At 45.4% G+C, this 27,486-nt stretch overlaps 1 protein-coding gene and 1 long non-coding RNA gene across 6 annotated transcripts in view; one reads left to right on the top strand and one right to left on the bottom strand.

Annotated features, from left to right (window-relative positions):
- Window positions 1-24,309, top strand: part of LOC310669720 — a 33,408-nt gene extending 9,099 nt beyond the window's left edge. Inside the window, exons 2-6 of one of the 2 annotated variants that reach the window (XR_014507316.1) lie at window positions 3,105-3,220; window positions 8,338-8,611; window positions 10,015-10,103; window positions 12,813-12,925; window positions 22,646-24,309. This is a non-coding gene — a long non-coding RNA (uncharacterized lncRNA). Of the gene's footprint in view, window positions 1-3,104; window positions 3,221-8,337; window positions 8,612-10,014; window positions 10,104-12,812; window positions 18,449-22,645 lie in introns of those variants that run through there. The other variant, XR_014507317.1, reaches the window with a different exon arrangement.
- NCS1 (neuronal calcium sensor 1) overlaps window positions 1-27,486 on the bottom strand; it is a 61,556-nt gene that overhangs the window by 20,860 nt on the left and 13,210 nt on the right. For 2 of the 4 annotated variants that reach the window (XM_083424115.1, XM_083424117.1), the window contains 2 exons: window positions 25,004-25,336; window positions 24,319-24,846 (listed from right to left, as the gene is read on the bottom strand). In XM_083424115.1, the coding sequence (XP_083280241.1) occupies window positions 24,319-24,382 (64 nt within the window). In that variant the 5' untranslated portion in view covers window positions 24,383-24,846; window positions 25,004-25,336. Of the gene's footprint in view, window positions 1-24,318; window positions 24,847-25,003; window positions 25,337-27,144; window positions 27,241-27,486 lie in introns of those variants that run through there. The other 2 variants (XM_083424116.1, XM_083424118.1) reach the window with 2 other exon arrangements.

Here is a 27,486-nt window from a genome sequence, read left to right on the forward strand (position 1 = left end):
TATTAAAGCTTTTTCATAATGCAATAAAATAAAAAACTAATCTAACTAAAAACAAGGAGAAAAGAAAACATCAAAGGAAAACAAGAAAAGAAAGAAAAGAGAAGTAGAGAAGAAAAATAAAAAGGACTTTTTATTTTCTGACTTTCAGTTACATAAAATAAATTATTCAAAATATTGACTCCAGAGTGACACCCACCTGATCTCCTTTCTGTTACACAATATTTTCCCAATCTTCTGACCCAAATAGACCAAAAGTCCAAAAGGGATTATCTAATTATTATTAATAATAATATTAAATGTCAGCAATAGTTTTTCTCTAATTTAGAATATTAACCTTGTCTCCTGTAACCTCAACATTCCTCCATATATTAAATAATAAGTATTTGTCCACACAAGAGTCTCTCCACTGTGATCATATATGAAAACAATATTTCATAATTTTTTTTACTCATTAGTTCGCACCCAGTTTCACATCATCTGTTCCTATTGACTGTTATAACTCCTGTGGTTTTCTATCTTGATTTTGAAAAAAATATTGCTTCTATTTAATCTTTACAGCCATTTCTATTCCAAGAAAAGCGCTAGAGGTTTGATAGCTTTTTTCTCTAACTTCAAACTGCATACAGAGTCCTTTCTCTCTCTCAACTCTATCTCTGCCAGCTCAGGATGTCTCTTAATCCCGTCTCTTAAGCTTAGGACCCTCGTACCTACGGAGGACATTAAGGTCCATAAATAGCAACACCCTAGTGATCCCGGGCCCTAAGGAAGTTAGATTGGCTTCAACCAGAGCCAGGGCCTTTTCAACTCTGGCTCCGGCCTGGTGGAACACTTTGTCTCATGAGACCAGGGCCCTGCAGGATCTGATTTCTTTCTGCAGGGCCTGTAAGACAGAGTTGTTCCGCCTGGCCTTTGGCTTGGATTCCCTCCCCCTCTTTCTTTTTCCTTTCTCCTCCTGTGATGAGGCTGCATTTTAATGTTTCAATATTTTAATGTTGTATTTTAATCTTGTTTTTAAGTTGTATTCATTCAACATGTTTTTATTATTGCTTGTTAGCCACCCTGAGCCTGGCCTTGGCTGGGGAGAGCGGGATATAAATAAAAATTATTATTATTATTATTATTATTATTATTATTATTATTATTATTATTATTATTAATCTGTCCATCCATACCTTCATTCCACTCCTCCACAACTTTGCTATTTGGATGTTTCATTCCTCTAATCACCTTTGTGAAGGATGTCTCAATTTCACCATCTTTTGCTTCCAACTCTACCATTTCACCCTCCTTTTCTGGCAATCCTTCTGTGTTCTCTTTAATTCCACTTTCCATTTCATCCTTCTCTGGTTTGCTTTCATTCACAATTTCATCAATCTTAGAGCTCTAATCTCTTTTATTTGTTCATCAGACAATTGCTGAAGAATGCCAACAGTCAATGGAATGTCCAACAATGTATTTGCCATATGGAATATTCTTTATCTTATCAACAATTCAGTATCCATCTTAAAATCTTCAGTCTCCACCTTAATAACTTCAATCTCCACCTTAAGATCTTCACAGCATTTTCTCTTATGAAACCACATTCCTTTCTCACACATGAAATGTGAGGTAGAAAAAATACTTTTGATTTAAAGGCAGCACTTTCATCGGGAAAACAGATCATCATCATCACCATCTTAGCATTCAGAACTCTCTTGATCATTTAAAACTTTACTGGTTCAAACAATTAGAACATGCTTCTTGTTCTACCTTCAGTCTTTTAATTATCAACAGGACAGAGCCCCCAATAGCAGTTTAAATATAGAAAAGTCAAGGAGTATAGTACTAGGAATATAGATTGTTAGACCCTTTTACCTATAATCCACTTGCAAACAGTGTGCCTCTCTTTCTACCCCTCTTGCAATGAACAGACCACACACTGTTAAATAAGTTTAAAATGCTTTACTTACAAAACCTTCCAAAGGTCAAATTCATGCATTTATCCAAGCAAGGAGAATAGAGGCATAATACCCTTAGGTAGAAAATACAGAAAGATAGCTTCAAACATGTGTCGTGGGGGGTGGGCGTGGAGAGCTGCCGCCCTAGATCAAGTAAAACAATAGAAATGCTTAACTAACTGACCAATCACATCGGTTTTGCCCCTCCTAACAAAAGTCCTGTCCCCCCTAACAAAAATCCTGGCTACGCCCATGGCCTCATGTCTGCTTTCAAAGGAGAGGAGACAAAGCCACTGGGGCAGAGTGATTAGAGTGTTGGGCTAGGAAGTCAGGGTTCAAATCCCCACTTGGCTATGACGCTCGCTAGGTGTGGTATTGGGTCACAGCCATTGCCTCTCAGCCTATAACATACTTCACAGGGGTGGAAAGAGGATTAAATGAGGAGGGAGAGGACCATGTACACCACATTGAGCATCTTGGAGGAAAAAGTGGGACATAAATACAATAAATCATCAACACCATCAGAGAATTCTGCACTGGTTACAGTGGTACCTCAGGAGAAGAACTTAATTCGTTCTGGAGGTCCGTTCTTAACCTGAAACTGTTCTTAACCTGAGGCACCACTTTAGCTAATGGGGCCTCCCGCTGCCGTCACGCCGCCGGAGCATGATTTCTGTTCTCATCCTGAAGCACGGTTCTTAACCCGAGGTACTATTTCTGGGTAAGCGGAGTCTGGAACCTGAAGCATCTGGAACCTGAAGCGTATGTATGTAACATGAGGTACCACTGTATATTGTGCCTCTGAGTTTAGGCACAGCGTACCTCTGTGGGAGGAATGATCCATTATTTGAGGGGATGTGGCCTGGATAAGTAGTGCAGCCTTGAGAGGGCCCTGAGGGCCAGTGAGAGAGGTCTTATAGGCCTCATTTGTCCTGCGGCTCCTCAGTTCTCTCTAGATAGATCAACGGTCTGTCTGGGTATAAACCAGCTTCCTACATTCAAGTTCATTTCTGACCTCCTTCCGCCCCTCTTGGTTCTTCCTGCTTCCTTCTAATCACCTCTTTATGGAGGCAATTGTACACTGGAACCTTAATGATGCCTTTATTACAGCTTCAGACCTGTAAAGTCTTCTCCCTGCACCTCATTAGCTCATTGCTGTCCTGACAGGCCTTGATGGAGCAAGTCCAACAAAGGTATCCGTGGCAGGAGGGGAGAGGCAGCCCAGAAATGTCTCAGAAGAAACCCTGATGTTGAAAATGAATATATGGAATAGGATGCAATAGGTGGGCGGCTGTGGTCAGGGAAAGGAAAGCCAATAGAAAATTAGCTTGAGAATCTGCAAATGGCAGAGATGGGCATTTTAGAGGATAGAGACCTGCCTTATTTTGAGTCAGACCAATGGTCCATTCAGTTCAGTATTGTCTACACTGACTGGCAGCAGATCTCCAGAGTTTCAGGCAGGGAGTCTTTCCAGCCTTACCTAGAGATTCTAGGATTGGACTTGGTAACTTCTGCATGAAAAGCAGGTGCTCTACCACTTAGCTAGCTGCAGCCCTTCTCCTAACAATAATTTCATGGTTCTGGAATAAAGGGCTGATTTAAATGGGAAGCTGCCTTATATCTAGTCAGACCATCCAGCTCAGTATTGTCTACACTGACTAACAGCAGCTCTCAAGGGTTTTAGGTGGGATTCTCTCCCAGTCCTACCTAGAGATGCCAGGGACTGAACCTGGGACCTTCTGCAAGCAAAGCAGATATCCTATTGCTGAGCTAAAGCCCCTTCCCAAATGAACCCACTCTGGAGAGCTGCAGTGTGAACAACCCTGAGCTAGATGGCACAATGGTCTGATTCAGGATAAGGAACTTCCAATGTTTGTAATTGAAAGCCTTTGCGGACCTCAAAGGGCGAATCAAGCTTATATTCTCCCCCCATAAACACACACCTTGTTTTCAATCAGACATTACTGCTGATGATCAGAGACAGGATAACTGACACTGCATTCTCCTACAGAGAAGTGGCCTCAGTCCCAAATCTGAACATATCCATTCCAATAGGCAAACTCTCTCTCCTAGTCATTATTGCCTGTTTCACTTGCTGGAGCAAGGAGGGCACCACACCATTATTACCCTAGCCTATGATCTCACTGTCCACACTGATTGGCAGTGAAATTGTGGAATTCCCTGCCACAAGAGACAGTGATGATGCAGTGGTTAGAGCACTGACTTCAATGGCTTTAAAAGAGGATTTGTGGAGGATAAGACTATATATGACAGTGGCTGCAATATGCCCCTGTATACCAGTTGCTGGGACTCACAAGCAGACAGAAAGCTCTTGCTCTCATGTCCTGTTTGTGGGCTTCTCATAATGGGCACCCATCCGGCCACTGTGAGAACAGGATGCTAGACTATCTGGGCCCCCTGTAGCCTGATCCCTCAGCCCATTCTAATACCCTTATCATTCTAATATTCTTTTTCATACTTCATCAATCTGTCCCCCTCCTTTACAAGATGCAGTGCTGACCACCAACTCGGATAGCTTTAAAAGAAGATTAACCAGACATGACTTCAATCCATGATGGCTATGTTCCTCCTCCTCAGTGGAGGAGGATTTCAGGCAGGATTTCAAGTTGATGGGAATCATAAGTGAGGAGAGCGCTGTTGTGGACTTACCATCTGGTTGGCCACCATGAGAGCATGATGCTAGATTAGACAGCCCATTGGCCTCATTCAGCATTGCAGGGCCTCTTCTGATGCTCTAAAATTAGGAACTGGCTCCCTGAACTACCAGGATTTCTGGACAGAGCTGGCTCAAGTCTACAATGCCAGGATTCTCAGCATGAACTCATACACAAAATTCTATTTCCACCACTGGTGTAAGGGTGATCTGAAAGGGGAAGACGACCCCTTTTGTCAGGTATCATAAGAACATTAGAAGAGCCTACTGGATCAGGTCAATGACCCACCTAGCCCAGCATCCTGTTCTCACAGTGGCCAGCCAGGTGCCCTAATGGGAAACCCACAAACAGGATTCGAGCACAAGAGCACTTCCCTCCTGAGGTTTCCAGCTATTGATATTCAAAGCATTGCTGCCTCCAGTTGAGGAGGCAGAACATAGCCATAAAGGCTAGCAACCATCAATAGCCCTCTGCTCCATCAAACCAAGCTCACTCTCCCTCTCTCTGTTAGAATCATAAAAAGCATAGAACTGTAGAGTTGGAAGAGACCTCAAGGGTCATCTAATCTAACCCCCTGCAATGCAGGAATCTCAACTAAAGCATCCATGACAGGTGGCTATCCAGCCTCTATTTAAAAACCTCCAAGGAAGGAGAGTCCATCACATCCCAAGGAGTCTGTTCTGCTGTTGAACGGCTTTTACTGTCAGAAAGTTCTTCCTGGTGGTTAGTCATAATCTGCTTTCTTGCAACTTGAAGCCATTGGTTTGGGACCTACCCTCTGGAGCAGGAGAAAACAACCTTGCTCCATCTTCCATGCAACAGCCCATTAGATATTGGAAGATGGCTATCATATCTCCTCTCAGCCTCGTCTTCACCAGGCTAAACAGACCCAACTCCTTCAATTGTTTCTCATAAGGTTTGGTTTCCTGACCCTTGATTAACTTGGCTTCAACCTCTCAACTCATTCCCTAACCCTGACAATAAATTTCCATTTTGTGTCAATTGGCAAGAAAAAGAAAATAACAAAGATTAAGAGAAATTAATCAATATATCTTTCCCTTGCTATCTCTAAGTCTTAAAAGCACGCAGGACTGAATTATTCTTCCAGGAGGGGTTTTAATTAACCTGAAATAAATCAATATTTATTCATTACTTGACAAAGAAGAGAGAAAGAGAAAGAGAAAGAGAGAGATTGTGCAGGACGGTGGTGTTTTTTTAATCTGCGCGGCTTTGGGAGATAGATGCAGGAAGGAGCTCGCTTGAGCATGTTAGCAAAGGCTGGAAGGACAAAAGGAGCATTAGCCGAGTGATGGATTGACACACACATGCCTAGCGGGAAAGAGGGTTTTCTGCAGCAGAGGCAGCCACGCCGCAGTGACCACGCTCATCACACTGGTGAATGGGGAGGCAGGAGAACCATGCATTTCCTCTGCCAGGGACACCTGATAATTGAGTTCCAGCAGTGTTTAGAATCATAGAATCATAGAGTTGGAAGAGACCACAAGGGCCATCGAGTCCAACCCCCTGCCAAGCAGGAAACACCATCAGAGCACTCCTGACATATGGTTGTCAAGCCTCTGCTTAAAGACCTCCAAAGAAGGAGACTCCACCACACTCCTTGGCAGCAAATTCCACTGTCGAACAGCTCTTACTGTCAGGAAGTTCTTCCTAATGTTTAGGTGGAATCTTCTTTCTTGTAGTTTGGATCCATTGCTCCGTGTCCGCTTCTCTGGAGCAGCAGAAAACAACCTTTCTCCCTCCTCTATGTGACATCCTTTTATATATTTGAACATGGCTATCATATCCCCCCTTAACCTCCTCTTCTCCAGGCTAAACATGCCCAGCTCCCTTAGCCGTTCCTCATAAGGCAATGTTTCCAGGCCTTTGACCATTTTGGTTGCCCTCCTCTGGACACGTTCCAGTTTGTCAGTGTCCTTCTTGAACTGTGGTGCCCAGAACTGGACACAGTACTCCAGGTGAGGTCTGACCAGAGCAGAATACAGTGGCACTATTACTTCCCTTGATCTAGATGCTATACTCCTATTGATGCAGCCCAGAATTGCATTGGCTTTTTTAGCTGCCGCGTCACACTGTTGGCTCATGTCAAGTTTGTGGTCAACCAAGACTCCTAGATCCTTTTCACATGTACTGCTCTCAAGCCAGGTGTCACCCATCTTGTATTTGTGCCTCTCAATTTTTTTGCCCAAGTGCAATACTTTACATTTCTCCCTGTTAAAATTCATCTTGTTTGTTTTGGCCCAGTTCTCTAATCTGTCAAGGTCGTTTTGAAGTGTGATCCTGTCCTCTGGGGTGTTAGCCACCCCTCCCAGTTTGGTGTCATCTGCAAATTTGATCAGGATGCCCTTGACTCCATCATCCAAGTCATTGATAAAGATGTTGAATAAGTCCGAGCCCAAGACAGAACCCTGTGGCACCCCACTAGTCACTCTTCTCCAGGATGAAGAGGAACCATTGATGAGCACCCTTTGGGTTCGGTCAGTCAGCCAGTTACAAATCCACTGAGTGGTAGCACAGTCAAGACCACATTTTACCAGCTTCTTTACAAGAATATCATGGGGCACCTCGTCAAATGCCTTGCTGAAATCAAGGTAGGCTACATCCACTGCGTTCCCTTCATCTACCAGGCTTGTAATTCTGTCAAAAAGTGAGATCAGGTTAGTCTGACATGACTTATTTTTCAGAAATTCATGCTGACTATTGGTGATCACAGCATTCCTTTCTAGGTGCTCACAGACTGTTTGCTTAATGATCTGCTCCAGAATCTTCCCTGGTATTGATGTCAGACTGACTGGGCGGTAATTATTTGGGTCCTCTCTTTTCCCCTTTTTGAAAATAGGGACAACATTTGCCCTCCTCCAGTCTGCCGGGACTTCGCCTGTTCTCCAGGAATTCTCAAAGATGACTGCCAGTGGTTCTGAGATCACATCTGCCAGTTCTTTTAATACTCTTGGATTTAGGAACACAAGAAGCTGGCTTGTGCTGAGTCACTGCATTGGTCCATTTAGCTCAGTGTTATGTACACTGACTGGCAAAAGCAGATTTCCATAGTTTCAGGCAGGGATCTCTCCCAGCCCTACCTAGAAATGTCATTGGGGATTGAACCCAGGAACAAAGAAATCTTCCTTATACTGAATCAGAGATATTGGTCCATCAAACTCATTACTATCCATACTGACAGGGACTGAACCCAGGAGATTCTGCATGTCAATCAGATACTCTGCTGCTGACCTAAGATTCTAGTCCTTATAGAGTAAGGGCTGGATTCAATAGGTACATAGTAATCCTCTTTGCACTAGCAGATCTATGTGGTTGTCATGCTGACAGCTCTTGGCAGCCACCATAGCAGTGCCATCCAACTGTTCTCTCTCTCACTCAACTCTCTCCCCATTCACACAAAATGCGCCATCGCAGCTGAATGCAAGCACATTTCACACTTCTCTGCCCACCCACCAGCACCGCACTCCCGTCAGTAGCATTTACACTTCCTTCACAAGCAGGGCAAAAGTAAAAAATAAAAACCAGCAATGCTCAATTATCATAACTTAAGCTTCTAGCAGATAGTGAAAGAATGCAGGAATGTGGGGGCAAAGAATGTGGAGGGCTGTAATGGTCAGTTTTGTTTTGTTTTGTTTTGTCAAGTAGTTTTGCTTGCATAAAGAGCTGGCTTTGAAAGAACTGAACTGGTGCATGCTTCCTCCCTTCAGCGGTAAAAATAAATAAAACCGATGACACACTTTCAAAGAGAGCAGGGGCAGTTGACCAGCCTTCTTGATGCTGTTGGAATACAACCCTCACCATCTGAGAATACTGGCTGGGCAGGGGGCTCAGGCTGATGGGAACTGGAGTCCTACAACATCTGGAGGGCCAACTGTTCCAGAGCAGTCAATCAAGAAGAGGAATTATCCTTTCTCATATGGGAATGCCTCTCCTAAATAGAAGCAGTCTTCCATCTATTGCATTCATCCAGCTCTTGAGAAGGTAATGCCTCCTCTTTGCATTGCAGAGGGTTGAACTAGAATACCCTTTAGGTCCCCTTCAACTCTACAATTCTGTAGAGTTCTGCCGTGGGGAAGCTGATCTAAGAAGAGGCATTCTCCCTTCTCTCAGGAGGAATGCCTCTTCTATTTAGAGGCAACAGGTATGTCCTGTGGGGAGAAGGGGTGTGGCCTGCAGAGAGTCAGGTAGAGAGGAACTGAGGGCCACATCTAAGGCCTGGACTGGACTATTCCCATCCCTGATTTAAATCCTCATCAGAGTTTTGACTGCCGTGTGTGCTTTCTCTTAGAATGCCAGTCTCCTACACCATGATCAGTCACAGACACCGGCGGAGGAAGAGGGGGGCGGGGGGAGCGCACCGCCCCTGGCAGCGCGATCCCGGTGGGGTTCCATCGTGGCTGCCACCCGGCCCGCGCTGGGTGCCCCGCCCCCAGGACTTGCCCCTGCGGGCAGCGCGCCCCGCCCCCAGGACGCGCACCAGCCCCACCCCTGGTGCCGGAGCATGAAGCTCTGCCACTGGTCACAGAAATTGTCAGTGCTGGAAAACAATCCTCATCCACTGACAGCCCTGTCTGTCATTCTCACTGAGGCTGTAAATCCATGTCTGGACTGTACTACTTTAAATGGGACACAGGTGGCGCTGTGGTCTAAACCACAGAGCGTAGGACTTGCCGATCAAACGGTCAGCAGTTCAAATCCCAGCGATGGGGTGAGCTCCCGTTGCTCGGTCCCTGCTCCTGCCAACCTAGCAGTTCGAAGGCACCTCAAAGTACAAGTAGATAAATAGGTACCGCTCCGGTGGGAAGGTAAACGGCGTTTCCGTGCACTGCTCTGGTTCGCCAGAAGCGGCTTAGTCATGCTGGCCACATGACCCGGAAGCTGTACGCCGGCTCCCTCGGCCAATAAAGCGAGATGAGGGCCGCAACCCCAGAGTCGGTCACAACTGGACCTAATGGTCAGGGGTCCCTTTACCTTTACCTTTATTTTAAATGGCAGAGGTAGAGTGGGGGAGCAATCCCATGAGTGGCGGCTGCTCCTTCCAGGTTAGGTCTCAACAATCAGCACAGGCAGGGCTATGAAGAAGGAGGAGCTCATCTTTAAAATTTCCCACAATGCATCAGAGTGAAGCTAAGCTGGGAGTGTTGTAGGAAATGGAAATGGTTTCTTGGTGGAACATCCAGTGAGGCTCAGATAAAGGATCAGCAGTGGGGCCTACCAGGGCACGGGGTCCCTGGCAATCGGCACAAGCTTCCAAGTGCTGGAGCCAACCCTGTTCATATCTCCCACTACGATCTTGCAGAAAAGCTCAACGAGGATCCGTGGCAAATTTCATAGCATATTTGCAGGATGTGGATTTTGCTAAACCGAAAACTTTGCATTTTCAGGCCCAGGCTTTTGGAAATGAATCATGCAAAAGCTTCTCTGTTAAAAAGCAATCCACAGGTTTCCTGCATCTGTATCCTGGGGACACCAAGTAAGTCCAGCAGACCTTTATCAACTTCATGTCAGATGTTAGCTCCACATACACAAACACCCACCTCCACAAAACTTTGCAAACCCATAAAACAGGCTATTTCTCACCTAAAAAACCCTTTATAAATTCATAATTCTGAAATTGATTATTACTTGAGATCTGAGATCCTGGTGGTGCTCTTGGCTTTTATTTTTTTTTAAATGCTTTTTGGTTCAGTGATTTCGTGCCCCATCAAAATTCCAGCAATTCAAGTTAAACATTAAAAGTGCAAAAAAAAAGTATGTAACTCATTCAAGTCTACATTTCGTTGAGGTAGTCAACCTACACCTGGGCTTCAGTTACAGTCCACAGGTGCATGCTGCTCCATACAGCAACAACAAAATCCCTGCATGTCAGGATAAGGGAACCCAGCATAGCCTTCTCCCTTACACACTAGGTCTCTAAATGCAGGCTTCCTGCCTTTTGTATATTGCAATGGCTTTTCAATGTATATAGAGGTTTTAAACTTTTTTTAAAACCTTTAAATTGTTTTAAATGGTTTCTAAACGCTTTAAATGTGTTTGTTTTAAATCTAATTTTAAATTGTGCTGTTTTAACATTTTGCTGCTTAATGCCCTGGGTCCCTTTTGGGAGGAAAGGCGAGGCACAAATTTAATAAATGAATAAATAAAAACCTAAAACTATATGCACACACACAAAAACCCCCCCTATAAATATAAAAGCAGTTGTTAAACAACCACGGGAAGTGTGTGCTGAATATGTGTTTGACACCAATGTTTATTTATTGCATTTCTATCCCAACTTTCCCCCCAAGGAGCTCAAAGTGGCATACATAGTTTTAAAAGGTAAAGGTACCCCTGCCCGTACGGGCCAGTCTTGACAGATTCTAAGGTTGTGCACCCATCTCACTTAAGAGGCCGGGGGCCAGCGGTGTCCGGAGACACTTCCGGGTCACGTGGCCAGCGTGACAAAGCCGCATCTGGCGAGCCAGCGCAGCACACGGAACACCGTTTACCTTCCCGCCAGTAAGCGGTCCCTATTTATCTATTTGCACCCGGAGGTGCTTTCGAACTGCTAGGTTGGCAGGCACTGGCACCAAACAACGGGAGCGCACCCCGCCGCGGGGATTCAAACCGCCGACCTTTCGATCAGCAAGCCCTAGGCGCTGAGGCTTTTACCCGCAGCACCACCCGCGTCCCCATACATAGTTTTACTCTTCTTCATTTAATCCCTATGAAATAGGCTAGATTCAGAGGTAGTGACAGGCCCAAGGTCACCCAATGAGCTTCATGACCACATGGAGGATTTGAACCTGGTCTCTCCCAGGACCTGGTCCTCATTTAAACCCCGCAAGAAGTCTGCCCAGTAGGTCAGGCTGAGAGGTAGCAGCTGGCCCAGAATCACCTAGTGAGCTTCATGGTTGATTGGGGGATTTGAACCCTTGTCCTGGTCCTCATTTAATCCCCACAATAACCCTGTGAGGTAGGTCAGGCTGAAAGAGTGACTGTGACCCATACAGCAAGCTCCATGACCTGATTCAAACCCGTCTCCCAGACCCTAGTCCAGCACTCTAACCATTACACCACTACCAGCTCTCATATGTGTGTGTGTGAATGAGAGAGACAGGGTGACTCCTCCCACTTCCCACTCTGATCCCACCCATTCCCATTTGGGCCCCACCCTCTCCTGGCATGAGGCCAGGGAGGTTGGCAGCCGTCAGGAGTGCGGTAAAATGCTTCCTTGCTCTCCACTAAACACCTCATTGGGAAATAGGCCAGAAATTTCTCGTCCCACCCTCCCTTCTCGCCAGGCTTAAATATGAGATGCCGACTTTCAGAAATTTGTTCCCAAAGGGGATTTGCAGCTGGCTTCCTTCCAGCACTGATTTGTTGCTAGGCCAGTGTCACACGACAGCGAGGGGAAAGGCGGCGTTGACGGGGTGGAACCTATTGTGTGCGGGGAGCTGGAGAATAAAGAAATCCCTGACACTCCTGAGCTTATTAAAACAATGCCTACGTATCTTCAGCCCTGGCGCTGGCATCTGTGCCATCTGAATCAGAGGAGAGGGTCTCTTCAAAGGCTAGCAACATTTTAAAAATTTGCTTCAGCAGAGCAGGCATGGGATATCCACTCTCCCCTTCCGCCACCCAGCTCACCCACCTATGCAGAATTTCTGCTCCCTCATGGACACCAGGCCGAGCTGTCAAGATACAAGGCTGGGTGGGTCAAGACAAAAAACACAGAACTAAAAAAAAAAACCTGCTCCAGATTCCTCACTGCTCTCCCAGCACCCAGGAAGCGTGGGTGGAAGTGCTGCTTATTCTGAGAAGGAAGGATTGACACCCATGCATTTCTAGAGTCAGTGGGCTATTAGGCAGCTGTGGCTTCCCCCACTGGATCCTGGGAATTGTAGTTTGCTGTTACATGCCAAGAGTTGTTAGGAAACCCCCACTCATCCCCTCACAGAACTACAACTCCCAGAGTGGGTTAGCAATCCTTCTTCTCAGGGAACTTTGGGAATTGTAGCTCTGTGATGGGTAAAGTGTGAGCCTCCTAACAACTCTTGGCCCCTAACAGCAAACTGTAGTTCCCAGGATTCTTTCGGGGAAGCCATGGGTGTTTAAAATGACATGGTTCTGCTTTAAAGGTATGCTGCAGATGGTGCCTTAGTGGACTACATCCTGGTGTTGCTGCTGTTGATTTCTAAAGGTGAATGATAATAATTTGCAATAACTGGTATTCCGAGGCATCTTACCTCTGGCAGGGGAAGCAGGATGCTACAAAGCCTTCCAAAACCGAGTCCAGGGCTGGCAAATTTGAAAGTAAGTTCCCAGGTCTGCTGGAATCTTTATTTTATTTTTAGGCTTGCTTCCTAAGAATGCAGCAACCAGTCTCACCACTCCCAACACCCTAACAAAAGGCCTTAGAGCAGACTCATCTCACTCACCCACCCCCAGGGACAGCAACAGAAAGTTACGCTAATTCGCAATTAAAATCTCTTCAGATGCCATTAAATATTGAAGAAAAAGGACTCAGCAGGATTTGGGAAATGGAACCAGCAGACAGAAGTCTCTGAGTCAAGATTGACAATGTATCATGATAACTGCAGGGAGTGGCCTTAAATCAAATCACACCACGGGATCCATCAAGCTCAATACTGTCTGCAGTGACAAGCAGGAAGCAGCTCTCCAGAGTTTCAGGCAGGAATTTCTCCCAACTCTAACTGGAGTGGTTAATATTATCATTATATTACTACACTGGGGGTGCTGAGTTCAGATTCTCCACCCGCAGTGCCAAAATGTCAGCACCACACTCCACCTGGCTTCCACCACACTTTTGATGCTGTTCCCTTTCCAGCTAGCCACTGCCACATTTGATAACCTAAATTTCTGTCCTTGGGACTGAACCCCCTTGTGATTCCCAGGAAATGCCATTCAGTGGCTGGCTGCCTCTAACAGAGGCAGCCGAATGATAGGTTATCCATAACCTCTGGTGGGAAGCTGGTTTGCTGGGAAAGCAAAACCAGTACAGTGGTACCTCAGGTTAAGAACTTAATTTGTTCTGGAGGTCCATTCTTAACCTGAAACTGTTCTTAGCCTTCAGTACCACTTTAGCTAATGGGGCCTCCCGCTGCCGCCGCACGATTTCTGTTCTCATCCTGAGGTAAAGTTCTTAACCAGAGGTACTACTTCCGGGTTAGCAGAGTCTGTAACCTGAAACGTCTGTAACCCGAGGTACCACTGTATTTATTTTACACATTCCTTTCCAGTAGGTATAGGCCGCTTTTCACCAAAGTGTGTTTTACAACAGTCAACAACAAACCAACCCTTCTATCAAAGTAATGTGGCATTTAAAACACAGCATTGCAGCATAGCTCTTCTCCCCAAAGGTGGAGCATGCAGAAGGTCCGATGTTCAATCCCCAGCATCTCCTATTCAGAATCAGGAGGATTGGTTTCTTAATTTATTTTTAGATGAAAGTAATAATTAGAAAAACTCATGGAGGAGAGGGCTATCCATTGCTACTAGCCACAATGGCCATGCTCTATCGCCACAGTCAGAACAGGAATGCTTCTGCATACCATTGCTGGAAGCCACAGGACGGGAGAGTCCTCTTGTGCTCAAGTCCTGCTAGAGGGTTTCCCTTTGGGGTATCTAGCTGGCCACTGTGAGAACAGTATGCTGGACCAGATGTACTCCCTTTGGCCAGGAGGCTCGCCTTATGTTCTTATGGGCCGGACTAAGTACAGGGCAGCTTCTTATTTTCCCTCCAGGTCACTTGTGAAATTCTGGGTTAGAAGAGCGACCAACTGGCACCCCATGGGATTAGGCTCTGGGGGCCACTAGTTGTTGCCCACCACCCCCGGGCTGCGACAGACTGCCAATCCAATCCAGCAGGACCAGCAACCTGCCATGCATTCTTTGGAAAGACGCTGCCTGCTCTCTGAGCCTTCTCGAAACGGTGCTGGCTTTTTAAGGGTTGTGCATTGCACCACTGTGCAGGGAAAACACATGAACCTGTGGCGTCCTCTTTGATTGCCTTTTTGGGTAAGCAATTCTGTGGACTGCAGCAGAGGCGGCAACAGAGGAAGGGGAGGGAGGGTGCGGAGTGAGCACACCTTTGCCTGGGTACGTGCTTTGGATTCAACAGTTTTGCCAAAGCTGGAGTCTCGGACTCAATCTGCACATTTCCAAGGCGAGAAAAGAAAGGAGGGGCAGAAACCCCACACTCCTTGAAACATGCCCCCAAATCTTCACTTAAAAACAGCTCCACCTTTTTTTTTTTTTTGTCAAGAGAATCGCCCCATTCAATGCAAACTGATCACGCCAAATAGAATAAGTCAGTGGCTCATTGAGCTAATAAAATCAGATTGTGAAGCATTTTAAACAGGGGAGTTGCGAGTCCTTTCAAAAGACAGATTAGCCCAAAGATCAGCAGAGGGTGGAAAGAGAGCCTGTTAGGCATTGTCTGAAAAGTTCATTTGTACAACATTAAGAAGTGTTGTGTAGGGACAAAGCTGTCGTCTACCTAGGGCATTGGTCTTCAACCGGTGCTTCCAGATCCAAGGTGGGTCACAACAGGAGCATTACTGCTATGCAAATATATGATGAAAGATTTAGAAATGGGTCCTAGATGCATATTTGGGTTAAAAGAAGGCCCTGGATCTGGAAACGTTGAACATTGTTGATCTACCTGATGTTCAAGATCCTAAGAATGGCCAGCCAGACATCTCCAGGAAGCCTCCAAGCTGCTAGTCCCCACTGACTTTTATCGGTTTTTATCCTGCCTAATTCTCAGACATGACTCAAGGTGGCTAACAAATCCAGAGCTTCATATACATATGAAACAATCCACATGCTGACTCACACCACAAGATCAAAATATTATTAAAAAAATAAAAACCCAACAAACAAACCCAGGGCATCAATAATAAAACATTAAACCAGAAAAATAAATCAATAACCCATTAATAGCCTTTTATAAACATTTTTTGATTTTTAACTAACTTTTTTTGTTTTTAAATAAATAGAAATATTAGATACAAGTACCCAGCATTACATCTAATAGTGTTCATTCTATCCATTGACTTTAGACGCAAGCTTACACACTCAATGTTCAAACATTTTACTTAACATATCGACTGAGAATATTGAGTGGTTGGTATAATTTTGCTTGTTAACATAGTTAAAGGGGTCCATGTTTGTTGGAGGGTGTTTCTATGCATATGCCTGTAATTGCCCTCCTCAGACTCTGCTGTATTCCATTTATTATTTCCCCATATGCTCAGGGATATTTCAGTCTGGTTCTTCCATTGCTGAGCTATCGCTAATTGTTCTGCAGTCATTAAGAAGCTGTCCAGTTCTCTGTGGTGGAGAATGGAGCCCAAGTCTATGTCCAAAGATCGTAGGGCTAAGGCAGGATTTGGAGAAAGGGGTTGGCTTATCATGGTGGCTATAATGGAGAATACTCTATTCCAAAAGTTTTTAACATGGAGACATTCCCACCAGACATGAAAAATGACCCCAGTTCACAACAACTCTTCCAACATGAAAGGGAAAAGGAGGGATTAATTTCTGCAAGCCTGACTGGTATCCAGGGCCAGTGCAGAATGACCTTGAGCAAGGCCTCCTGTAAGCAAGCAGAGATGGTTTTGCGGCAGCAAGGCAGAGGGGTGTCCAGCTACCCTCCCATTTGTGATCTTCAGTTGGGTGGCCTAATTCCTATAAAAAATTGAAGGCCTCTAGCATCTCCTGCTTTATGACGTTACCAATTGCTGTATATTAGGGAAGCAGCACCCATCAGGTCATAGGCTGACTTGCTGTAGAAGGATTCAGACAAGGTAAGTGTGTGTAAGCCCTCTCTAAACAAGGTGCAAAAGAATGAGCCTGATTTACCTCAAACCAGGTGCTGTAGTTCAAATGCCTTTTAATTTAACTTGCAGTTTCTTTTGGATATTGCTTTCCCTCTGGGAAGCAGGTCATGGATTATGTAAACGCCTACATCTTCCCAATCCTTAAACAGTTGATATTTATCTGCGTGGCTGAAAGCTGGAGGAGTGGGACCAGTGGTGAGGGTCAGGGCCCAGTGTTCCACTCCATGTTCTCCACACTATCAGTACTCATCTTGTAAATGGATGGTCTATTTTCCTTACCTCCTGCATATACAAAGGTAAGAAAAGGTGACTTCTCATTGAAGGTGTGGAAGGGACCATCTCAAGTTGGACTCAAGGGTCTTCTGTTGTTACCCTGAGCAATGGGATCAATGATTTGATAAGTAGCAAAATAGAACATTAAGTTATCATTTCCACTCCTCCTTTTGTTCAATGTCTACAAAGTTTTGTTGCTTATCCTAGATTTTTTGCCTCCCAACACAAATGCATTGAGTTTCTTTTGCCATCTCTTTAGATAAAGAGGAGGGATGAGAATAGGCAAACTTGAAGGGGGGGGAGTGTAAGCATTTAGGTAACACTGACATTTAGACCATGGCTGTTTGTCTCAACTAGCTAAGGCTAAGATGTTTCCATTCCCAAAGTTCTTTTTATACAATCCCCTATAGCTTCTATGTCTCAGTTGTCTTGTGTCTGCAGTAAGTATTTAAATCCTCCAGGTGCTATGGCAAATGGAGAGTTAACTAGCAACCAGTCTAAATTGATAGGAGGGAGCAGGGATTTACAATAGTTGATTTGCAATCCTGCTACCCTGTGATACATTTCTAACTGCCACTTAAATGGATTTTGCAGAATTAAGAGGGTGTCATCTGCAAACATATTCATTTTGTGTACCTCATTCTCTCTATAAAAGTGTCTTTGTGCAGTTGAATGGCTAATACCTCTATGATCAATGCAAACAGCAATGGCAGCAGAGTGTCGGGTGTCCCTTAAGAGCTCGATAGCCTGAGAGTCGAAGCCATTGATTGAAATGATTGGTTTTGATTTGGAGTATAATTGCTTAATGAGGTGCAAGGACTTAGATCCAAATTTCAATTTGGTTAGCAGGTGTATCAGAAACAATGAATCAGTTCTAACAAAAGTCTTTTGGCATCAAGAGAGATTATTCAGCTCTATTTAGCTCATGTATAACATTTAGTGTCCTAATGAAACTTGTGATGCTTCTCTTCTGGCCAGCATGAACCCTGTTTGGAGATATGTACTGAGTTATAAACATATTTAGACGCTTGACCATTATTGATGTGAACAACTTTGTGTCTACATTAATGAGAACTATATGACTCAAAGTAGCATCAGTTTTGAAGAACACCATGTTTGTGATGCCCCCCCCCCCCCCCCCCGTTCTAGTTGTACAGTTTGGTCAGCCAGGGGGCAAGCTCATTGCCAAACTCTCCTGTAAAATCGTCCAGTCCTGAGGACTTTCCGGATTTTAAATTCTTAATTACCCCTAGGACTTATTCCCAAGAAATGGATTGGTTTAGGTACTAATATTAGGTCTATGTGTGACACTGACTTATCGGGAAAACATGAGAATTCCCTGCCTTCTAGATGTAGTGTCTGCCAGGAGTCCACAAGGTCCCTTTCAGTTAATATTTCCACCTAGAATGGGTTGCAGCTTTTGTTCACAGATCAGTGCCTACTTCGGTCCTTTGTGTCATTGCTGCAGCAATTGAAGTCTCTGCCTGTTATGGTTTGTCCTCTTTTTAAATGGTCTAATTATGTTAGCATCTTCCGGAGAAAGTCTTCTTGTGCTGAGTTGGGTGCATAAAAATAAGCAATGGCTGCCTATGACACCTTGAACAAAGAGGTATCTGCCTGTCGGTTTCTTCCCAACTTTCCTCAACACTCAGAGGGCACTGCTTGCTTATCAAAACACCCACGCCTCTGGCTTTCCCAGAGCCCAACGCCTATCCAGCAAGGCAGACCTCTGGTTCCTGCACTGATGCGTCTCCTGCAGGAGAACAATGTCTGGATGTTCCCTCTGCAGGGCTGCCTCCACTCTGGCTCTTTTGATTGGTGATCCTAGCCCACTAACGTTGAAGGAGAGAAGCTTTATACGTAGTTTGGCTTTGAGGAATCAAAGTAATGTTGGTAGAAATGTGGATAGCAGAGAGTTAAATGCTAAGTATGTAGTTCCTGCTCTATTAAGGATGGAATTTTTCAAGAAACTCGTTTTTTTCTGCTAGACTTCTATAACTTGGAAATCAAAGGACATAAACTGAAAACTACATACACAAATGCTAGAGTGTGCTTCCCTGCTTGCCAACAGGAACGTGGGAGTGGTGGAGATCCTTCCCATAGTACCCAGGATCAATTAAGGGGGCAGGCGGGGGCTTGTTGCTAAGCTGCACACCTCCTAATGCCTAAGGACAAAGGCTCTTCCAAATTACTGTTGTGCTTGTTAGAGTGGAGTTCAGATGCTTTTCATGCATGAAAATAAAACAAAACAATTTCTTACTTTCTAATTGGCGTTGCCTTATTTCTTTCTGCCCTTTTTTGGTTGTCCAGCCTGAGAAGGTGCTCTTGTGCGCTTGAGCTGAGGAGCAATATCTCCTGCTTGGAGCTGGAGCTCTTTCCGTATGTTGCCAGTCTGCTGGTTATCACTTGCAACCCAGGTTCTGCTTTTTAGCCGGACTATCAACTTAAAAGGGAAGCCCCAGCAATATGCTATGTCCACTTCTTTTAGAGCCGATGTATAAGGCTGGAGAGCCCTCTGCCACCGCGGTGTGGCTGGGCTGTTATCCTGAAATATTTCAGTGGTGACTTCGCCATATTTTAGGTTTCTAACATTCCTTAGTGCTCTGAAAATTGAGTCTTTGAGTCTATTCTGTTCAAAAAGAATTACCACTTCTCTTGGGGCTTCCCTGGTTCTGCTTCTGCCTCCGGGAACCCGATGGGCTTTTTCTATGGGCGACAATGTTTAAATTCAAGGAGAGTATCTAGTAAATAATGAATTGAACCATGTCCCCGCCCCTCCTCCTGGTTCTCCAGTAGGCGTTGTAGATGAAAAAAATTCCTCCTATCCCTCTCAAATTGTTCCTTCAGCTTCCTAGCCATCATTTGTAAGAGTTGGATCTCAGATTGGTTAGTTAGAGCAAGATTGTTTGCATGATTTGTTGTTTTAGAAATATATGACAGTTGATTAGATAGCACATCAAATTTCTGCTCAAATAGCTAGAGCTGCTCCCCAGACCAAGACCAGTCCTTGCCTTATTTTATTAATGTACTCATCTAAGTCTCTGTCCTCTTCCATTCTGGCAGCTACTGTCCTTTGGGGCGGGGGGGGGGGGGGGCTTTATATTGCCTTTGGTCATGTCAGTGTCTGAGGCCTCCTCCGAAGCCTCAGACAGGGCTCTGTCTATTTCTTCTGAAGATCTCACCTCACAGATTTGCTTTTTGGTTCCCATATTGTTTGGCTCATCATCTTGCTGGGGCTGCATAAAACTTTTTGTTTAGATGTCAATACGCTCCATTCTGCTTAGATTTTGTCCCGGGGCAACTGGAGACAAAGAAATATGCCACCATTTAGCTTTCCAGATACCCCCCACGCCCCCCACCAACCTTTTAAAAACAGCTACTTTTTTAAATCAGCTGCCTAAAATAGTAAGAGCATAAGATGAGCCTTGCTGGATCAGGCCAAAGGGGGTGGGAACCATCTAGTCCAGCATCCTGTTCTCAGAGTGGCTGACAAATGCCCCAGTGGGAAGCCAGAAAGTAGGACCTGAGAGCATCAGTGACTTTCCCCACTTATGAATCCCAGTAACTGGTATTTACAGTCATTACTGCCTCTAACAGTGCAGGGAGAATACTGTCATTGTGGCTAGCAGCCATTAGCCATATCCTCCACAAATCTGCAATTCTGTTTTAAAACCATCCTAGTTGGTGGTCATTGCTACAACACCATCAGCCCCCAACCTGTCAGGGCCAATTCTCATGGGTAATGGGAGTTGTAGTCCAGCAGGATCTAAAGGTCAGCTATCCCCTGGCCTATTAGGCTTTAAAAGGTTAAACACCAGCAGCTTGAATTGAGCTTCTCGGCATCTCAGAGGTAGACTGCCCCTGAACTTGGAGGCACCCCTCCTAACTATCTCTGTTAAATGCTGTAGGCAGGCAGTTAATTTTATCAATTCCTTTCCTGAGAACCAGGTGGACTGCCTAGTCATGTCAATGGAGCCATCCTGTTTAGCATCTGCCTTCTGAAAAGAACCAGCCAAAGACCTCTGCAAACCTCCCAAGCAGGGCATTAAGCCAGCCAGCCCTCCCTGGTCATCTGTCCCCACCATCTGTCTGCACAGGCTCCTTTTAGCCAGCATGGCTAAAAAATATTGATCAACAAATTTAACAGAGGACTGGGTTAAGTCCTCTTTTTAAAAATCAAGGGGCTGCCCACCCACGCACCTCATATCAGCGTTAATTCCTTTAAATTCACTGTGTTAAAGGAGTCTTTGGAGACTGGTGCTCATTTGGGGCTGATAGGGCAGAAGGCTACAAGGGGCAACACTGAGACGGAGGAGGAGGAGGAAGCTTGACTGGTTGTAAGAAGGCAGGCAGGTACGGATTGGCTGAGGGCAGTCTGAGGTGGGGGGGCAGTGCCCCATTTCCCCTAATGAACCAACCTCTATTGTATTCCATTCATAGAATCATAGAATTGTAGAGCTGCAAGGGACCCTGACAATCATCTAGTCCCTGCAATGGAAGAAATGCAGTTGTCCCATATGGTGGTCGAACCTGCAACCTTGGCATTACCAGTACCACGCCCTAACCAACTGAGCTATCCAGGCTACATCTGTTCTGAAACTATGTCAATCAGATTTAACTGGGAGACAGCCGCACCTTCGTCACAGACTCCTAGCATCACAGGCACATTACATTTTAGGTGCTTCCAATTGGCATGCGATCGCAGACATGCGAGTCCTCTTGGACCTGGGAGAAGGCAGAACAGGGGGCAGGGAGGAACAGAATGGGGCAGAGATACTTATACTCACTCTGCCAATGCACACAACAGCTGGCTGTATAAGAGACAAAGAGCTGTCCATTAGCCCTCTCCATACTAAAAGTTTGGTCAATAAGAATGTAGAAAAGTTGCCTTATGATAAATCATACTATCAGCCTATTGAGAACAGCGTTGCTAACATCAACCTAGTGATCTCCAGGTGTGCTTGGACAATAGCTCCCATCAGCACCAGTCAGCATAGCCAAAAGCTCATGGGCGCTGGGAGGTACTGTCCAGCGACATTTGAGGGCACCAGGTTGGGGAAGTCTGGTCTTCTCTAACTGGCAGTGGCTCTCCAGAGATTCAGGACTCTTTTCCCAGCCCTGTTGGGAGATACCAGTGGGTTTGAATAAACAAAACAAAGTTATAGTCTTCATGTAATCAGGAACATGGGATGGACCCTACCTAGTTGAAAACAACAAAGCTCTTTCAAACCCAGCAATGGAAGTGGGAGACAGTGACATGTCCTCTCTAAAAGTTAGCTACCCACATAGATAAATATTTCGCATACATATTTTCAGCAAACAATGAACTGATATTCCCATGCAGTTCAATGTACTGTCACACACACACAACCCTTCTGAAAAGGTAGTACAACACAACAAACAACGGATCAAGCGGAGCCCAGAGACTCAGATTCAAATCCACCCAGCCACAGAACTCACTGGCTGACCTTAGGCCAGCCCCCACTTTCCTTCCAGGCTCTTCTACCTTGCAGGGTTGTTGCAGTGAAAAAAATGAGGATGCAAGGAAGGAAAGCACTCTTGAGTTCTTTAGAAGAAATGAGGTTTTTTTAAATACAACTTTCATAATACAGAAATAATACTTCCAAAAAGTTGCTTTTTTATTTTTTATTTACTATGCTAAGATAGGGCACAGACAAGACAGGAAAAACAGGATCCCGCTCCCTGAAAACAACTCCATGGAAAATGGGGTGGGAAGCCAACAAAAATAAAGAGAAAAGATGAAATTGAGTTTTGACTGTATACGTTAAAAATATTGAAACTTAATAAAATATAAGTGTGAAAAGGTGTGGGAGGGAGAAAGAGAAGCTGAATTCCTTCAATCTAATATAACCACATTCTGGCTTTATCTGTGCAGCAGGAAACCACCCCTAAAGAGCAGAGCAGCTCTCCAGATGACTTGAGTAAGTGAGCCAAACTGAACAGGCAGAAAAGAGGAAGCAATCTCCAACACAGTTCCCGGCCTCTTGTTTTCCCTGAGGAAAAACAACTTGAAACACAGAAATCCCAAGCATGAGTTAAGAGCCATCTTCCCGCCATCGCCATAGGAAAAGTCATTGCACCACAAATCAGCGACCCACTTTTATTATTAGAAAGGCATTTTGCTTCCCTTGCACTAACATAATAGGGGAGAGGAAGGTACAGAATCTCAGAACTCCAAGGAGCGCTCTCCAGCTAAAATTCAGGACTTTGCGAACAAAGCTCCATCTAAATACCAAAGGAAACCACAAATGGACCAAATATAGATACAAGTTGCCTGTCACATTTGTCTGCTTAGTGTAGACCCATTAAAATGAATGGGTCTAAGTTAGCTGTGCCCATTGTTTTCAATTTAGTAGCTGGCTCCTGTGAGAACAAGATGCTGGACTAGACCATTCATCTGATCCAGCAGGGCTCTTCTTATGTTATTAATGGGTCTACTCTGAGTAGGACTTGCACTGGCTAAAAACAAATGGGACTGCTCTGAGTAGCACAAACTACACCCCCCACGGGGGTGCTCCCAACACTGTAAGTCCTTCTTAGAGGAAACCCACATTGAACATGATGCACATGGCTACAACTTGGGTCCATTCATTTCAGTGGGTCCTCCTTTGCACAGAACTTGTATACAGCCATCCATCTTCACCTAATGCCCTTTGTTTTATTTCTCCATATACACATTTTTCTCTCTCTATCTTTTTCCTCTTCCAGATTGTTAAATCTCTCCCCACCCCACAATGACCAGTTTCAGGGTTGGCAAAAAGACAAACCGTTCTGCCTTTGCCACGACCCCCCCCCCCTTCCGAGCCCCCAGGCTACAGCGGGCTATCAGCTCCCCAGAAATGAAGGAGGAGGCTTGGCTATTATGGTGCATGACGTTCCCCTTCCTCTCTCCTCCACACACGTGAACTCACACACATCCATCCTGACTCCATACTGGCTCAGAGCCAGTCCCCACCCCCAGGAGAAGCTGAAGGGGGGGCGATGTTGCGATGCCGCCCGAGAGCATCTCAACACGACATGAATCACCACAGAACATGTGAGCCTCCTTGGCGGAAGAAAGAGAACCTGCTTGCCTTTTCTATTATTGTTTTTACTTTGATCTATGGAGCCGTGGAACTAACGACCCCACCTCAGCAGGCTTCTCCTTGCAAAAATTACTCCCTCCACGCCCACCCACCCTCACTCCCAACGCCAGCACCTCGGACCACCACCCCGCCTCTCCATCAATGCAGCAGATTTTGCACCACTCAACTACGGCAGGCTTGCAGACCCTGTATCCTGCCACTATCACCACCACCCAGATCTCCTGGCCAAAGTCTTTGTGTGTCATCACACAAGTACACCCCCTCTGCCTCCCAGCCGCCCCCCAAAATTCCCTACAACCAACAAAGATCCCCCCCCCACCCTCTGCAGTCCAAGGCCTTCTCTGCATCCTAGCTGGCTCCAGTACCTGGAAAGTTGCACCGTTAAGAGAACCCAAGATTATTATTATTTTTTGCTGTTCAAAGTAAATTTTTAATTAAAAAGAGAGAGAAAGGAATGGCTTACAGTATGTCTTCCTCGTCAGTTCTTCCACAACTTCAGGCTTCAACTTGCTGTTCGATTTCCCCATCTCGATCTGGCAAGGTTTGTCCACTGGACTTTTTAACAGGGCATAAATTTCTCTCAAAGCCCTTCTTGCACTTAGCGGAGAAGCATATAGGAAGCCGGGCTGGGGGGGTGGGGGTGGGGGCAGAGAGATCTGATGTGAAGGGTGGAGAATGACAGAGGGACTGTCTCAGTTTCAAAGCCAAACCGGACCCTTCCGATTTCCTTCAAGTAGCGCTAACACACACCCCAAAAAAATTGGGGGGGGGGAGGGGATGGAAAGCGGAGGGGGGAGGGGGAAGAGAGAGAGGTGGGGAGAGAGAAAGAGAAACAAGGGGGTAATAAGCTTTATAAGTTCAGCTGCAATTCCAGTGTCCGGATCCGGAGTCCCAGTGGAGGTTTACGTCCCCTTATTTTCTGGCATCCACAACTCAGCTCTGCAAAGCAGTCACAAGCAGATGGCGAGGCAGTCGTCTCCCTCCATACCGGCTGGTGAAAAAAGGGGAAGGTGGGGAGTGAGAAGACAGAGAAAAACCTTTCGTTATTACAATTATTATTTCCCAGTGAAACAGGGAAGGTCGTATTGTTATGTTTCAGCAGGGCCCTCCTGAAATAAAAATGACGAGATTTCGCCAAGCTCACTTGCCTTTCCTTTTTTTTTGCAAAACAGAAACGGGAAATTCGTGGAGCTTTTTCTCTGCCTCTCTCCAGACAGCCTTTTCTCCTTCTTCCCTTCCTATCTTGCTCGCTCCTCCTCGCTGGAGCCCAGTGGCAGTGTTGCTGCTGTCGTCCCTGGTTACAAAACTGCCCTCCCCTCTCCACCGCTGTCTCTGGTGCTCTGGGTTGCCGTAGCAAACGCAGGATCTGCCACTGCACTGATAAGGTGCTAACTGGAATCTGCCAGTCAGGCAGTCGGATGGGCTGCCTAGCAGGCTCTTCCTTTTGTCTTCTCTTTGCTTAGCCTTTTTTTAGATCAATCCTTTGGGTGTGGGGAGAGAGAGGAGGAAAGAAACGGGGTGGGGGGTGGGGAGAGAACAGCACAGATGAATAAAGCTTCTCGTGCAAGCACTTTTTATTTTGCTTTGATTTTTTTTAAAAATCATGTCTTATCTTGTTTTTTAAGTCAGTGTTGCTTTGTTAAAAAAGAAAAGAAAACGAGAAAAGGAAAGAAGTTTATGCATCAACCTGCTCCAACCCTGAGGCCCTCCAGATGTTTTTGGACTCCAACTCCCATCATCCCTCTCCATTGCCCGTGCTGCCTGTGGCTGATGGGAGTTGAAGTCCAAAGCAGCTGGAGCACAGAGGGTTGGGTAGGACTAGCGTACATTATTGTATTGGGGGGGGGATTTAATCTCCAGGTCAATGCCAGGAATGATTATGCTTCCAGCTGCTTTTTGGACATTTACCAACTGACGTGCCTTGGCAAGTGTTGAAATTTACCAGCAGGCAATGAAAAGGGGGGGTAGCATTTGGGGAATGAACAAGGTTTTGGAAAATGATGGAGGGGCTTGGGGGTTGCCTCTAATGGTAGTCCTAGTCTATTAATTTCAGTGGGTCTGCTCTCAGGAGGCATAGGCTTAGCTAGGAGCCATAATGAATAAATAAAATAATGTATACAACTCAGAGTAGACGCACTGAAATTAATAGGCCTTAGATAGTCCTACTCAAAGTAGATGCATTGGCTTGCATCCAACTAAATTCACAGTAAACACATTTTGAAATTAATGGGACCTAAGTCACATTTGTTCATTTCAATGGGTGTATGCTGAGTAGGGCAAACGTTGGAGACAACCCAATGTTCTAAACTTGGGAAATACATATGAAGAATACTCAGTGGTTCTGGAGACGAAAAGGAAACATCAGAGAATGCTTGCAGTTGTTGATAATGCTTTGGGCTAATGCCCAAATTCCATTCCACTTTTTCTCACCTACTGGTAAATATCAACACTTAACAAAGTAAATGTTAGTAAATGTTCAAAATGCAGCTGGAAGCATAATAATTTCTGACACTGTCCAGAAGACCATACTACTACTGCTACTACCACCATTATTATTATTATTATTATTATTATTATTATTATTATTATTTCTTAAACCCTGGAGAGCTGCTTTCAGTGAGCAAAGGCAATATGAAGCTAGATGGACCAATAGTCTCCTCAGTATAAGGCATTGCTTCCTGTGTTTCTGTTTAAGTCATTCTTCAGAATGATGAGGACTAGGATCTTAATTTCAAGGAATGGCTGTAGCTCAGTGGTAGAGCATCTGCTCTGCATGGAGAAGGTCCCAGGTTCAAGTTCCAGGTAGGGTCGGAAGATATCCTTGCCTGAAACCCTGGCAAGCTGTTGCCAGTCAGTGTGGACCATGCTGAGCTAGGTGGACTAATGGCAGCTCCCTGCGTTCCTAATGCTCTTACGTGTTCAAAGAATGCTTTCTAAAGGGAGTCAGCTCATACATTCAGCAGGGAAGTCACTAAGTGGTGACCTCATCGGCCCTATGAAATCATGCCTCAAGGCAGTTATTAGGTAACCCATCAACAAAGCACCAAGTCAAAAGGAGAGGAGACAGGCAAGGGAAGGGAAGGGCAGACTCTCGAATGAATTGTAGAGTTGGAAGGGATCCAAGGATCATCTAGTCCAGCCCCCTGCAATGCAGGAATGTGTCAGTGGACTTTGATCATGTCTCTTGCTTGCCTGAAGGACACAGAGGAGTGTGTAGAAACAAGTCTACTGTACAAAGATAAAATATGCATTCATTGCTCCGCCCATTATTTCCTCTGGCCCCACCTACCACTGGCATGTTGCCCAGAAGGAGAATGTGGGTCAGGCTAAAAACACTTTCCCACTAATGACTCCAGTAGTGATACCCAGAGCAGGAAGCCAGTCTGACTTAGAAGCTTTTCCATGTGGCCTGTGGATATCACATGACCCACTCCAGCCTATCACAGTGAAGAGTTCTTGCCTTTGGCCACATGGAGGGTGGTGCTAAATTCCTTCCTCACCTCTCCAGGGTCCTGGGTTCTGGAGCTGGTACCTGCTCTCAAGCCCTAACGCCTGCCTGGGATAGTATTTCCAGTCTCTACTAAGCTTTTCAGGAACTCAGGCAAGCAAGATTCTTGGGATCCTGCATTAT

Source organism: Podarcis tiliguerta (genome assembly GCF_965153285.1).
Source record: "Podarcis tiliguerta genome assembly, chromosome: Z".
NCBI lineage: Eukaryota > Metazoa > Chordata > Lepidosauria > Squamata > Lacertidae > Podarcis > Podarcis tiliguerta.